The sequence below is a fragment of the Peromyscus maniculatus genome, chromosome 21 (assembly GCF_049852395.1).
Source record: "Peromyscus maniculatus bairdii isolate BWxNUB_F1_BW_parent chromosome 21, HU_Pman_BW_mat_3.1, whole genome shotgun sequence".
In the NCBI taxonomy this organism is placed as follows: Eukaryota; Metazoa; Chordata; class Mammalia; order Rodentia; family Cricetidae; genus Peromyscus; species Peromyscus maniculatus.
In genome coordinates this window covers 17,736,178-17,751,634 of record NC_134872.1, presented here as the reverse complement: position 1 = coordinate 17,751,634, position 15,457 = coordinate 17,736,178, and the positions used below count along the sequence as shown (strand labels likewise).

General features: G+C 43.7%; 2 protein-coding genes across 5 annotated transcripts in view; one reads left to right on the top strand and one right to left on the bottom strand.

Annotated features, from left to right (window-relative positions):
• Positions 1 to 15,457, bottom strand: part of Bicc1 (BicC family RNA binding protein 1) — a 238,309-nt gene that overhangs the window by 95,583 nt on the left and 127,269 nt on the right. For 3 of the 4 annotated variants that reach the window (XM_076557004.1, XM_006979051.4, XM_076557005.1), the window contains exon 3: positions 10,304 to 10,373. In XM_076557004.1, the coding sequence (XP_076413119.1) occupies positions 10,304 to 10,373 (70 nt within the window). Of the gene's footprint in view, positions 1 to 8,588; positions 8,653 to 10,303; positions 10,374 to 15,457 lie in introns of those variants that run through there. The other variant, XM_076557006.1, reaches the window with a different exon arrangement.
• LOC143269851 (chromobox protein homolog 3) lies at positions 6,235 to 7,063 on the top strand. Its single transcript, XM_076557007.1, has one exon. It carries the CDS (start codon positions 6,361 to 6,363, stop codon positions 6,910 to 6,912), a length of 552 nt encoding a protein of 183 aa, XP_076413122.1. The 5' UTR covers positions 6,235 to 6,360; the 3' UTR covers positions 6,913 to 7,063.

Sequence of the window (15,457 nt, the reverse complement as noted above, 5' to 3'; positions counted from 1 at the left end):
TGAAGTGGCACCTCATCTAACACACCATTCTCACAGGTGTGAAGTGGCATCTCATCCAACACACCATTCTCACAGGTGTGAAGTGGCATCTCATCTAACACCATTCTCATAGGTGTGAAGTGGCACCTCATCTAGCACACCATTCTCATAGGTGTGAAGTGGCACCTCATCTAACACACCATTCTCACAGGTGTGAAGTGGCATCTCATCCAACACACCATTCTCACAGGTGTGAAGTGGCATCTCATCTAACACACCATTCTCACAGGTGTGAAGTGGCATCTCATCCAACACACCATTCTCACAGGTGTGAAGTGGCATCTCATCTAACACCATTCTCATAGGTGTGAAGTGGCACCTCATCTAACATGCCATTCTCACAGGTGTGAAGTGGCATCTCATCTAACACGCCATTCTCACAGGTGTGAAGTGGCATCTCATCTAACATACCATTCTCATAGGTGTGAAGTGGCACCTCACCTAACATGCCATTCTCACAGGTGTGAAGTGGCACCTCATCTAACACACCATTCTCACAGGTGTGAAGTGGCATCTCATTTAACACACCATTCTCATAGGTGTGAAGTGGCATCTCATCTAACATGCTATTCTCACAGGTGTGAAGTGGCATCTCATCTAACACCATTCTCATAGGTGTGAAGTGGCATCTCATCTAACATGCCATTCTCCAGAGACGTAGATGGTCAGCCTCTCACTAACCATCTGTTTGTCTTCTTCTTCGGTAAAGTACCTATCTGGATCCTCTGGACACGTTCTAAGCTGTTGGCCCAGTTACTGTTGATTTTTAAGAGTTCAGTGTATATTTCAGATACACTCCCACCAGGCACGCCTCTGTAGGTGTGTCTCCCTAATTCTGGGTTGTCCCGTCACTGCTCCCCCATTCATTATTTTCTCTATTATATATTTTCTCTATTATATATTTTCTCTCTCTCTCTCTCTCTCTCTCTCTATATATATATATATATATATATATATATATATATATATATTCAATGACAAATTCATTTGCTTCCTGTGTTCGTGGAAAATGCCTTTACAAAAGTAAAGGCTACCAGGTATACAATACTGAGTTTCAGAGGAAAATTGGAAAGCCGTGGGAATGTTCACCTCCACCCCTGGTATAGAGGAGGGGAAGACTAGACCCAACAGCTAGCTTGCAGCAGCTCTACAGTGAACAGGGTCATTCAGAAGAGAAAAGAGGAAATGACTGGACATCATGCATGAGCCCAAGTTCAAGTCCTCAGTCTTGTTTGTGGACCCCACAGCGTCCCTGTCTCTCCCTGCCTTGCTGTGTGCTGGGTTTCCATGTATGGGACAGTACACACACTAAGAAATGTTCTCAACCATTTACACTTGGCAATATTTACAAGTAAGGTTTTCAGGTCACAGGGGAGAGAGGAACAGATGAACACTAAAAGCTCACATTAACTGTATAAGCATTTGACTAAGTATATTGGAAGTATTGAGAACTAGAAATGGCTGATTTGAAAACTCAAAAGAGAATGGATGACAAAAATGTGGTGTGTATATACATGATGGGGTTCTACTTAGTTACGATGAAGAATGAAATTCTGTCACTTGCAAGAGAATGGATCCATCAGAAATCAATATATTTAAGAGAAACGAGTCAGACCAAGAAAAACCAATGTCACCAACTTCTCTCATATGAGGAGCCTAGATTTTAGACAGATACATGAATTCATATATGTGTACACAGGACATGAGTGTGGATGCAGGACTGTCTAGGGAAACTCACAGGAGGAACAGGAGAGCAGAACAAACTTGAAGTCCACCAGAACCTTGGATAGACTCGGTATAACGAAACCCACCACTACGTTCAGTGAAGATACACCAAGAAAAAAGAACAAGCTGCCGGCAAGGTGGTTCAGCAACTGCCAGTGTCTGAGAGTCAACCCTAGGACTCACATGGTGGAAGAAGAGACTCCTGTAAGCCATCTTTGACTGGCGCGCGCGCGCGCGCGCACACACACACACACACACACACACACACACACACACACTCTAAATAAATAATAAAATAGGCTTATTTGTAGAAAGATATAGACATGGCTCTAGATTTGCTCTCCTGGAAGTCCAGACTAGGTTGCTGTCTCTAAGGACAGGGGCTGTTCTCCACTGCCCATGACCTCACTAGCTCTTGGAGGCCAATTAGCATCACCGTGTGATGAGGCGGCATCTACATAATATACCCAAAACAGATCAAGCACCAATTCTTGCTGTCTAGAAGAAACATAAAGGTCTGAGCAGGTCAGATACTACTTTCAGAGATTTAAATGAAAAACAAACATAAAACCCTTGCGGGCTACTTACAACAGATTCTGAGTTTAACTTCCTCCCAAATCTACCTTTTTGAACTTATTTTAGCTTGAGGATAATTTAAAAGTCTCATCCTAAGGGAATAATGTGAGCTTACCAAATTAAAATCCAAGGGCAATCAGACCCCAGATAGGAGTAGTTCCACATTTAACCGTAAACTCTGAAAAGGCAGGTTGTGGTGATATTGTGATCCCCAAAATATTGTGCACCCTAATAAACTTATCTGGGGTCAGAGAACAGAACAGCCACTAGATACAGAGGCAGAAAATGGTGGCACACATGCCTTTAATCCTATCACTTGGGATGCAGAGATCCATCTGGATTTCTGTGAGTTCAAGGCCACACGGGAAACAGCCAGGAATGGTGACTCACACCTTTAATCCCAGAAAGTGATGGCAGAAAGGTATATAAGGCATGAGGACCAGGAACTAGAGGCTGGTTAAGCTTTTAGGCTTTTGAACAGCAGTTCAGCTGAGATCCATCTGGATAAGGATTCAGAGGCTTCCAGTCTGAGGAAACAGGACCAGCTGAGGAAGTGGCAAGGTGAGGTGGCTGTGGCTTGTTCTGCTTCTCTGATCTTCCAGCATTCACCCCAATAACTGGCCTCAGGTATGATTTTATCAATAAGACCCTCTAAGATTCATGCTACAGCAGGTCTTATTTATGAGCAGGGTGAGCTAACTTCTACCCAGCCTTGACCTCTGTAATTTCCAAGAATTGGGGCATGATGAAACTGGTATGATTATGACTAGTTTTTCTTGGCCACTGTCACTGGTAGGCATCCTCACAAAGCCTTCTAGACTAAGGAAAGGTACCAAACATGTATTTTCTCACAGGCATGGGCAGGAAAAGGCATTCAGTTAGAGAGATCAGACTTGCAGGTTCTAGAACAATCTGATCTGTGAGCTCAGGAGATGCCTCAGTGAGTGAAGCATCTGCGTCACAAGGGTAAAGACCTGAGTTCGAGTCCCAGCAGCCTTGGGAGAGCTGTGTGCAGTAGCATACTCCTGCCGCTCTAGCATCAGGGATGGGAAGACAGCTGAGGCTCATTGGCCATCATCAGATGGATGAGCTCTTAGAACAGTGAAAGACCTTGTCACAAACAACTAAAGTGGAGAGCCATCAAAGAAGACACCAGATGTCAAACACTAGTTTCCACACACATGCTACACAGGTCCATGCATGTGCACCAACAGGCACACTCACGAATATTCATAAATATAGCTTTCACATACACGAGCATACACAGAAACAGGTATTATTTCCCCAATACGGTTCAGAACAGTGGCTACCACTCATACGGGGAAGCCATCTTTCTAAACCACATTCTAAGACTCACAGGCATCAGCAGTACCAGTGTTATATCATTATCAAATATGCACTGAGGGCTGACCATGCGTACTACAGACAAAACAAGGAAGGTACTGATGAACACAACCTGTGTGCTCTGGAACCTCTAGAGAATGGACTACCAAGCTTCGTGCTCTACAGCTTCTCCTTGTCATACGCATAATGTCATAATCTAACAATCCATATGCGCCGACACTCAGCAACAGATGTGGCTGAAAGTTTCATGGAGCATGGTCCTCACGTTCTGTTGTCTGATTCATTCAGGCATGTTACTGCTCATGGAGACTCGAGGTAACTTTTGGACACACTAACAGGCTGCACATTCACGGATAGGAATACTTTGGTCCAGTATGCTGGGCCTTATGTTTCTTTTCCCTTCAAACACCACGGCAATAGCTCCTCAGCTGTATGTATTCTCTAAGATGCTTTCCCCTGGAAACAAAAACAAGTATGTGGCTTTTTTCTCATGTTAAGATGACCCATCAGATACCCATTTGTACTAAGGGAATGTAACCGAACATAATAAAAAGCTCATGGAAATGTTGGTGATTCTCTTGTTTCTTTTGGGGAGGAAGGGAAAAGCCAGATGTGGTACCATTCACTTCCAAGCCAGAACACACACCCAGAAATTCAGAGAATGCTTGGCACCCCTGCTGGTCCAGTGGGGGGGGGATCCATCCTAAACTGTAATTGAAGCAGCCCTGGTGGAGATCAGTGTGTCACTCTGTCCACCTCTGGAACACAGCTTCATCCATGCTGACCCCAGGCATTTGGAATTGGATGGAAAAACTTTCATTTTCACCCCCACTTACCTTCACCAGTCTATGCAGAGATTGATGAACCCATTAAAAGCAAGGAGAAGACTGTAAGAAAAATATTTACCTCATTTAAGAGACAGACCCATCCAATTTGCGTCCACAGCGTAGCCATGCAAATGTGATAAGTTCTCATTAGAAACCACTTTTATCTCTATGTTGGGGCAGCTCTAACGGGAATTCCATTTGGAAAGGCAAACTTGTCCAAAATGCTATTCATATCTTAATGAAGTTTCCTTTAATTTAAAATAGGCTGTAACTCAGAAATTGAAAGGACGGCCTGAAGTTCTTCCAGGTTAGTAAAACTTTACAGTCTGAAACACTTTAATCCTTAAATACTGGTTTCACTAGCACAGACCTCAGGCTTTTTCTATGTAAACTCTTTGGCTTCAAGAGCTTCAGTTTTTTTATTCTCCCACACAAAATAAATTCATATTAGAGAGAAGAAACATGAAGTATTTATTTTCCTTAGTCGTGACTCCCCTGAAGAGAATCTTGGAGTCACCAATTCAAATGACTGCTGCTCCAATCTTAAGTTCTCAGTTCTTTCTGGCTGAAATGAACCTTCAGCCTTCCAATAATCCAAATTCTCTAGGGAGTAGTTATCAAAATTCTTTATTCGATGTGCGTGCATGCACACACATGCATGCGCACACAGCATGGATGTCTGCCCGTCTGCGTGTACTTCCCTAAAATACCCTGTGGAAAATAACTGCTGATCTTTTTCCTGCTCCCTTCTACCAAGCATTTGGGCAGAGGGAAAAGAAGGAGGGGCTGAAAAGGCAGAAGGGGAGGAAGAAAGAGAAGACAGGAGAGGGTAAAGGGGAAGACGAGACACTAGATGCTCTTCTACTCAGAGCTGTACTTAACACGCACGGAACACTGGGTAATCTTCCTTCCTGGTGCCTCGTGTTAACTGACCATGAAGATGACCATGAGGCAGGCTATCTGCAGTGGCGTGGCTCTTAGCACACCAGGACAGACACCAGGACAGACAGTGGGCTGCTCCGGTCTTCCGCTGTGGCTGCCCCCATCCCTGACTCTAGCTTCACATCTTCCTAGTGACAATCATACTTTCTCTATCAGGTGGTGAGGTTATGGTTCCAAAACTCTGAGCCTCACAACAACCACAGCAACTTGTCCAAGACACAAATTCCCAGCCCACCTCCTTCTCCTGGGCCCCTACCGAAGAACTACTGAGCTCCGATCTCTAGAGACGAATCTAAATTTTCTAGCTGAAGCAAACTCAGGCTTTGGCCTTCTGCCTGTGTGCCAGGCAGTAACCACCAGTACTTCTGCCAAGGAGGCTTCCCAGGCAGCCAGGCAGCCATTCTGATAAAGCATGGAGGGCTTAAAAGATAAGATCTGAAGAGAGCTACTAGGAGCTCATTTGGAAAACACAGAACTAAATTCCGGGAAGATGAAGAAGGAGGCAGATGGGGAGAGTGGGGGCCATGAAAAAAAAATGTTTGTGTAGACACAAATATTCGAGTACAACAGACCAGAGTGGAATACAACACACACCCACAGCTGGGTTGTCCCTCGGCACAGACCCGGGTTATCGACACAGCCCAGACCTTTGCATCACCACGGGGTTAGATTTAATCATCATCTAGTACACGGCACGGGCCCAGGAACACCCATGCATACTTTAGTCCCTTTAATAATGAGCTGGGGTCCCCCCCCCTCCCTCCCTCCCTCCACGGCCGAGCTGCCCGCGCATCCCCTCCCCTCGGATGTGGCTGAGCTGAGGCGCGCAGCCGGAGACTCTGCAAGGACCCGCGCGGCCCGGAGCAGCGGAGCGGTGAATTCTTCAAGTCTTCGATTTAAAAAAAAAATGGCCTCCAATAAAACTACATTGCAAAAAATGGGAAAGAAACAGAATGGAAAGAGTAAAAAAGTTGAAGAGGCAGAGCCTGAAGAATTTGTGGTAGAAAAAGTACTGGACCGGCGTGTAGTGAATGGGAAGGTGGAGTATTTCCTCAAGTGGAAAGGGTTCACAGATGCTGATAATACTTGGGAACCAGAAGAAAATTTAGATTGTCCAGAATTAATTGAAGCATTTCTTAATTCTCAAAAAGCTGGTAAAGAAAAAGATGGTACAAAAAGGAAATCTTTATCTGACAGTGAATCTGATGATAGCAAATCGAAGAAGAAACGAGATGCTGCTGACAAACCAAGGGGTTTTGCCAGAGGTCTGGATCCTGAACGAATAATCGGTGCCACAGACAGCAGTGGCGAGTTAATGTTTCTCATGAAATGGAAGGACTCAGATGAGGCAGACTTGGTGCTGGCAAAGGAGGCAAATATGAAGTGTCCTCAGATTGTCATCGCCTTTTATGAGGAGAGGCTGACTTGGCATTCTTGTCCAGAAGATGAGGCGCAATAATTGTTTGCATTTTTATATATATTTATATATATATAAAATCTGGATCTTTGGTTTTGAATTACTAGTGTGGAAAAAATAGCGTTCTAATGAAAATCGAGTTTGATATGCTGGTTTTGAAGTATTGACAGTAGTTGGGATATTTTCGGTTTTTGTTCTGCATCAAAAGGCACTGATTCCTTTGAGCAAATGAAAGCTTTCTGTAGTTGCTTCTTTAACAGTAGAATATTTGATACCACGTTGTATTTCCTCGGCTTTGAAGAACAGCTTTTCTTAAATGCTGAGGAGATTTTACAGTCATTACTCAATCAGAACTTATTTTTAACTGGGACACAGAAGGACCATTCTGGGTTTTTTGTTTGTATGCGTGTATATGCATAAAACACTTGCGTAACTGTTCTTCATTTTGTCTTGTTTTTTAATGCTCAAAAACTGTAGATGAAAACGTGTTGATAAGATTCCATCATTGTGAACATTTTCCTAAAACCATAACCTTTCAGATTAAGTAGATGATTCTGTAATTTATTGGATAGTTTTAAAGCAACCACATCAGAATTTATGTATTACCACATAAATACAGTAGTTTATTTACAAAAGTTTGTCCTTACACACTTCCCCTTCAGAAAATGGAATTAGACAAGTAGTAGTATGATTTAATAACAAGACTTAAGCTGGGTGTGGTGGTGCATGCCTTTAATCCCAGCATGAAGGCAGATGGACCTCTGATTTAGACTAGATCAGCCAGGGCTACACAGAGAATCCCTGTTTCTAAAAACCAAACAAAGACTTAAATGGGCGTGTAAAGGTTCCTCTAGTGAACCATACCTTTATAGAAAGTTGAAATCTACTAAAAGGTTATGATTTGTGGAATATCTGTTTGCTGTGGAAATGGGGTCATGGTTAGAGATGATGTTGGCAATTTCAGACCCGCTGACATAAATGAACAAAATTTGGTAATATAAGTTAATGACTTGCATGCTTTTTCTGTACCCTGACTCATTCCTTACTGGTAGGATCAATCTTTTCAGTATTTGGGTTCTGGTTCAATGAGCCAGAAAAGTAACTTTGTAGTATCAGAATGTCATCCAACTGTATATTTACTTTATTGTAAATAATGGTGAACAGTGGTCAATAAATAGTTTTATATTCCTTTAAAAAAAAAAAAATGAGCTGGGAAGGATGAAGGCGTGAAAACGAACAACCTTCTCTCCTATAGCATATGGACACAGAAGATTAACAGCCCATCAGATGAGCAAATAATTACCTTCCAAAACCCCTCCTGCTGTTTTTTTTTATTTTACTAGCTACAGCATATAATGAAACTTCATCTCTGAATTAAACCATTTGAAATCAATAGGAATATACATATGTATATGCTATTATATATCAAGAAGGGGGGGGGTAGGAGGTTAGGCCAAAACTGATTCATCAGCCTCGTGTTTAAATAATGACAGCAACCAAGTCAGCTGAAGAGTAAATTCCTCTGAGGCACACTTTTGTCTCTTTCTCTCTTCCTTTCTGGCACATTCTTCTCACTGTGTACAATCAGAGCACTCCATAAATAATAAAAAGCACAGTGAAGTGTGTTAGACCTGAGCCTCCAGGGGCCACTTCTCAGGCACAATTCCAGAGGTTAACTTCAACCAGGTGAACACTGACCCCCATGCTCACAAACTCACTGTTGAAAGAGTCATATCTCTGGAGCCTACTACATCGTCAGGATGTGGAGTACGGCTGAGCACCTCGGAGAGACGAGTGTGTCAGAGGCGGAAGCCATTCCAAAAGCAAGACATGATCCTACATCCCCACACTTCCTAACTCTAAAGTCCAAACCACATATTAAACATTAAAAAAAAAAATCAATTGTCTATCATGAAAATGGAGGGTAAATCTCACCATGGATACATAAACAAGCCACCCAAGGTCATCCCAAACTGTCCTCACATTGCTATTTCCTTGGGGTTTTCTTTGGAGATTGGTTAAATTTCATTCTTATTAAGCCAGAAATGAAGTTAATCTCATTTCTTAAGTAAAAATATCTGACAATAGGAAACAAGGCCCCAGGGTATGCTCAAATTTCAATTTACCCAACTGGAACACTGGGGATGTTTTTTTTATTTTTATTTTTTGTAACAGTCAAATCAACAGATAGATGATCCACCGGTGGTGGCTTCTTCTCTTGTGTAGGGGGAACCAAACAGCCCCACCCATGACAAGAGAACTCAATTAATTAGGAGCATCTTCTTTAGCATCAAGGACATACAAGGCTTACACAGACTTGGAACTACACATGGAGACTCAGCCGGCATGATTATGACTCTTGAACGTTAACAGTCCCAATTCCTTGTCACTATGAGATAAGTAAAAAGGTAACAAGATGGAAGTTTCTATAGGCATGCCATGTTTTGTTACAAGTATATACAGACAGACAGACAGACAGACAGACACACACACACACACACACACACACACACACGTACACATGCATACACACGCACGCACAGGCTCTGTAATAGTATTTATATTCCATAAGACGAAAAATACAAAATGAGATTGAAAGAAGAAAATCTAAACTCAAATTGAGACCCTGTACAGTGTTAAAATACTGGTTAACGATAAAGTCTTGGGAGATGGGGCAAAAAAGAAACTCAAGAGAAAGGCCGGACCACACCACGGGGCTCAGCTTGCAGGAATGCTGTATGTTGGATGGCATTTGTATTAACTCCTAATAGCTACAGACATTTATATTCTTCATTAAATATACACAGCAGAATTGTTGAAACAAGAGTCTATTTGCGAAAGAAAGATATTCTTAAAAATGCATACTGGAAAGTCACATTTGAGAATACCATAGATTTCTAGAAAAGAAAAAGTTAAGTATGTGGTCTCCTCCCATCTCGGGGCGGCTCTCCTATGGCATAAGGCAGAGAAAAATTCCATCTAAAATGCAGTGGGCCTAATACTGTCAGGTAGATGGAGAAGACTCCTTCGAGAAAGGAAGTCTAGGGTTCCTTCACATGGAAAGAAAGCTCTTAGGTCTAGGTAGGGACAACAAAATAACTGTGAAGTCTAGACAATGGAAACACAGGCGACGATCCCGCATGGGACCGCCATTCCTCACAGCTACTGATCTGACAGACATTCTTGAGATCACAGGCTACGGGTAAGATCTTTTATGGAAATATTTTTTATTCAAATACTGCTATTTAGACATTTTTCCAATGTTGGAAAGCTGCCTGTTTATGTTGATTACGAAAATCCTCCCCAAATACGGCTATCTGACAAGTCCTGAAGGGCAAAAGTGGACAGAGCAAAGGCTTATGTCCCCAGCAATACCGGGCAGCACCTCCATCATCTCACTTTTCAAATGTACTCACTCCTCCTCCCAAATTACCTTTCTTGGATTTGGCTCCGATCTTCAGTTTGGACGGCCATGCAATCTGCGTGTGTGTCTCTTCCATGATCTGAGTCAGCAATTAAGAGAAAAAATATTGACTCAATTAAGAACTTGTATTTACAGATAAGATTTTTTTCACACATTAAAAAAAATATATCGTATTTTCATGTTTCTAGCTTTGTGTTGATACCACAAAATGATCTCAGCTTCAAACAATGCAAACTTTTCTTTTTTTAAAGCTTGAGGGGGAAAAGGAGATGTGTTTTTCTAAGCCCTTAATCTATTGAAAGTATCCAAGTCTGTGTTGTTCTCTCCCCGATTCCAGAATTTTAACAGGAACAAGACCTAAAAGTACAGGGACAAGTAATTAACCCAGCTTGTTGCCAGGACCATCAGAGACGCTTATACTGAATAAAAATCACCCAAGACCATCGTTAATACACCAGACATGATGCTTGTAAAACAAAACTATGAGTTCAGCCATATTAAACGAAGATTTACCACCACCACCACCACCACCACCCCCAAATGAAACGTCTCACTCCGGACACATTTGTATTTCATTAATACTGATGAAACGTTTCTAAACACAGTACCCCTTCCTAAAGCTGTATTTCCCAGCGTCCTTCCCGTGGGCCAAGTTGGTGTTTACACTACAGTTCTTCCCACCCATCCATGCAGATAACGCCAGCAGGAAGAATGGAACCGAGAGGAGCCTAGAGCATCAGGAGTGAGGGGGAGACGAAGAGCAGGCATCGGAAGCGAGGCAGGCCATGACTAGGCAGGCCGCCAGAGAAATGAAGACCCAACAGCCCCAATAAAGTGGACATCAAATCCAAAGGGAATCAGAGTCTCCAAGGCAAAGCATCCCTCCTTCCTCAGTTCCACAGAACTGCTCACTCTGTAACATGAATGCACCCAACCCAGACACAAACAACTTCTAGTAACAACCATCAGTCATTACTCAAGACAAGCCGGGGGGGGGGGGGGGGTTGGTTTTGTTTTGTTTTTAATTTTGGTTTTTTGAGACTGGGTTTCTCTGTGTACTCCTGGAACTCTCTCTGTAGACCTGGCTAGCCTCAGAGATCTGCCTGCTTCTGCCTCCTAAGTGTTGGGATTAGAGGCCAGTGCCACCACGACAGGCCTTATTTTCTAATATGGACTTAGCATTAGCATTAACTAAAGAAATCAACTCAATTGGTAAAGACAACTGAATCCATGAAGAGCACAATTAACAGAAATATTTCCTCCTTGGGCCTGTGTACTAGACATGAGACCAAATGGTTAACACACATCATCCATCACCGAGTCTCCTTCATCTAGGCATCAACCAGCTGGCAGCAGATGTCTCAGGCTGGCAGCCTAATGGCGCATTCTGTCCATCCATTGTCAGGGGTGTCAGGAGTTGGGCCAACATTTGAAGGTCCAAGAATCTGGCCTAGCAATTCAAGTCTCTGATTTTCTGGAAAAGCTAGTGGATCCCGCACAAGGAATTCATGGCAGCACTCGGCTGGCATGGAGCACAGCTGCCTGCTGCGGACTGGGCCTGTGGACCCTCAGCTGCTCCAGAGCCCCACTGTGGCCCTGATGCTGAGGTCAAACGTCACTTGTATGTTGCGGCTGACTTGTTTGTAGTGCTCACTGGTGGCCTGGCCCAGTGTCTACACTGCTGTTTTCCTTGGGAAAATATTTCTATTTAAGAGCAAGAGAACAAAAAGCAAGACCCACCACGGCTTTTGCTTGGTCTACATACTGATCTGACTCAGAAGGAAGGTGAGCCTCTTGCCCTCATTCTGAGACCTGGTCTTTGCCTGCTCATCTTTGCTAATTAAGTTGTCATCAGCATGAATTCGGTTTGTTAACTCTATGATGTCATTATTTTGTTGATACACACACACACACACACACACACACGCACGCACGCATGCACGCACGCACACACACACACACACACACACATATATGAAAGAGTTCTCTGTTGTTTTGAGACAGGGTCTCACCTATGTTGACCTCAAATCTCTGGTCTTCCTGCTTCAGCCTCCCAAGGGCTGTGATTACAGAGCGGGTGTGACACCTGAGCCCAACTCTACAGGAATAGTAAAACATAAAATTTTAAAAGGGAGGGTGGCTCAGTGGTGAAGAGCACTCGCGGCTCTTACAGAGGGCCTGAGTTCTGTTCCCAGCAACCATATGGCGGCTCACAACCATCGGTAACCTCTGTGGGCGATGCACACACATGTGCACATACATACACATAGCAGAAAAGCCAAATCTTTCTGTCTCTTTAAAAAAAAAATTCCTTTTATTTTCTGTCATTCCCCCTCCCTTTCTTCCCTCCACACCCTCCCCTACATGCCTCCTTGCTCTCTTTGAAATTTACGATCTCTTTTTTCATTGTTGTTACATCCCATATATATATATATATATAATCACAACAAATCTTTTCAAAAATAAATGAACAAATATCAAATAATAAAATACTATCTTCTTCAGCTGCCTCTACTCAGCTGCCCAGTAGATGTCCCCTCTGGGCTTCCCCACTTCAGGACCTGCCAGTGGTCTCTCTTCCAAACTGTTCATGTCCAAGCTCCCTCTCATACTCAGCCTTCAGTTCTCACCTGCTCAAGGTACCATTGCCCCCATCCTTACATGACCCAGCTGGAATCATCCCTACTCCTTGCTAGACTCGCATCCTTTCTTATCCTTATGTCAAGCCAACGTCCTCTGGCCTTCTGGATTTACTAGTTCAGTTTGAAAAAATAAAACGTGTGCCCACTGCTCTGCACACAGCATGTCTGGGCAAATGACTGTGATAACGTCCTAATCTAGTTATCCACCTGGGGTCGGGTGTCACCTCTCTGTCTCCTTTTCCATCTCTGGAAAATTATTTGTTAAATCTACTTCTAGAGTGGTCACAAGGACTTGAGGAGATAGATGGAATCCTGACCCGGGAAATGCTTCCTAATGCTGAGCATTATCAGAAAGGGGGCAGAAGCAGTCCCTCACATAGGGGGAGTGCACAAGGGGAGGTCAAAATGACACAGGGAAGAGCATCTTCCAGCACAGGTGAGAGGCCCTGAGTCTAAGCGTGTGCCACCAGGAAGGAGACAGATCTCCTACCATCCACATATAGAGCTAAGTCCCCAAACAGACTTAAAGACACAGACCAAGACCATGAGGCTCCTGTGACTGGCTATCATTTGCTAATGATGATTGACCCCCAGGTAAGAAGCTAAGCGGGACAGAGCAACTTAGTCCACTTCTGGGGAGTTAGAAGCTTCCCCTAAGAGCTTATCGGTTAAGCTGATAACTCAAGCCAGTCTCTTCAGGGATGCTCTAAAGGTATCTCAGCAGAGCTGGCAGCAGGAAAGCCAGGGGGAGGGGGAAAGGGATTCAGGAAGCCCAGCAGAAGATTCACAGAAGAAGTGCCACAGAGATGAGGCTGATGCCAGCACACAAAGCAGCCCCAAGGATGTGCATGCAGCAAGCTACACAAAAAGGTGTCCTAAGTGGAGCAAAGGAGCAAAGGAGGACTGGAAAAGATGAACTCAGGAAGATGATGGGGAGGGAAGACGCTACAAGCCCCGCCCCTGGCAAAGAACATGACCATCTCAGTCTCAGGAGGAAAAAGAAAACATCTGAAGTGACTTCTAGAAAAATGATTCTAGGTTGTTTTGTTTTCTGGTGTGTGTGTGTGTGTGTGTGTGTGTGTGTGTGTGTGTGTGTGTGTGTGAGAGAGAGAGAGAGAGAGAGAGAGAGAGAGAGAGAGAGAGAGAGAGACTTTTGCTGTGCCTGATTCTATGTACCACATAATCAAAGCCCAAAGAACAAACTGCTGACTCCAATTCACCTTCTATAAACATAAAAGAAGCATTTTTTTTTTAATTACAGAGATAGAAAAAGTATTTTGTGGCTTTACAGTGGGTGGAGACACTGACTTCTCTTCAAGAGGGTCTCATGTGTTTCCCGAAGTCATTTAGTTATTACAAACTTGACCAGGAAGTCACTTCCCAGAAACCTGCTGGGAGCCTTAGTTTGAATGTAAGTCAATACTCCGCCAAAATGTTCAGTTTCCATCCAAGGACTAATTGGATTAAGTGGCTAATTCTGACCATCTCTCTCCCAGAAGGATGCTGGTGTCCTCGGCTGTGTGACCTCAAAGTTGGGAAACAGCCTAAAACGCCTCTTGCTTCCTTATGGAAATAAAACTATAAATACCATTGTGTCAGCTAAGCTACAGATGCAAAGGTATGCCAAGTCACAAAACCTTGGAGGAGAAAAAGACTTGTAAAAAAGAAAAGAAAAACAAATCTGAAAGTGAGTTCAAGATAGATTGTGTGTGCATGTGTGCATGCGTGTATGTGTGTGCGCGTGTATGCGTGCGCGCGCGTGCGTGCGTGCGTGCGTGCGTGCGTGCGTGCGTGTGTGTGTGTGTGTGTGTGTGTAGGTCAGAGGTCAACATCAGATTCCGTCTTCTATCAATCCCCACCTTTTATTTTTCATTTACCTATTTTCTGTGCACAGGTGGTGGAGGGTAGTACACCCATCACGGTGAGTGTCCGGAGGTCGGATGACAACTTTCAGGAGTCGCATCTCCTGTTCAATCAAGTGCATCTCTCCTTCCATCAAGTGAGCTCAGGTCACCAGACTTGGTGACAAGCACCTCTGCCTGCAGAACTATCTTGCTGGCCCTCCGCCTTATTTTTGAGACAGAGTCTCTCCCTGCGCCTAGAACTCACCAATTTATGAAGAATTTCTGGCCACGAAGGTCCCAGGATTCGCTTCTACACCCCGGCCCCCAGCACTGAGGCCACAGATGCATGCCACCACGCCCAGCTTTCCACGGGAGTGCTAAGTGTCCAACTCAGGTGGTCACACCTATACAGCAAGCGCGTTACCAACTGAGCCGTCTCCCTAGCACCGAGATCTGGGTTCTTAAAATACTAATATCGCTAATTTCCATCTTCCTAAAACTCAAAGAATAAACACCACATTGTGAATAAATTTCAGTGACTATTAAATCATGCCTTAAATTATTTTTTGAGACCAAGTTTCACTTTTTAGCCCAGGCTGGCTTCAAGTTCTTGATGTTCCTGCCTCAGCCCCTCAAATTTGGGGTTCCTGGGATTATAGGTATGCAACATCATGGCC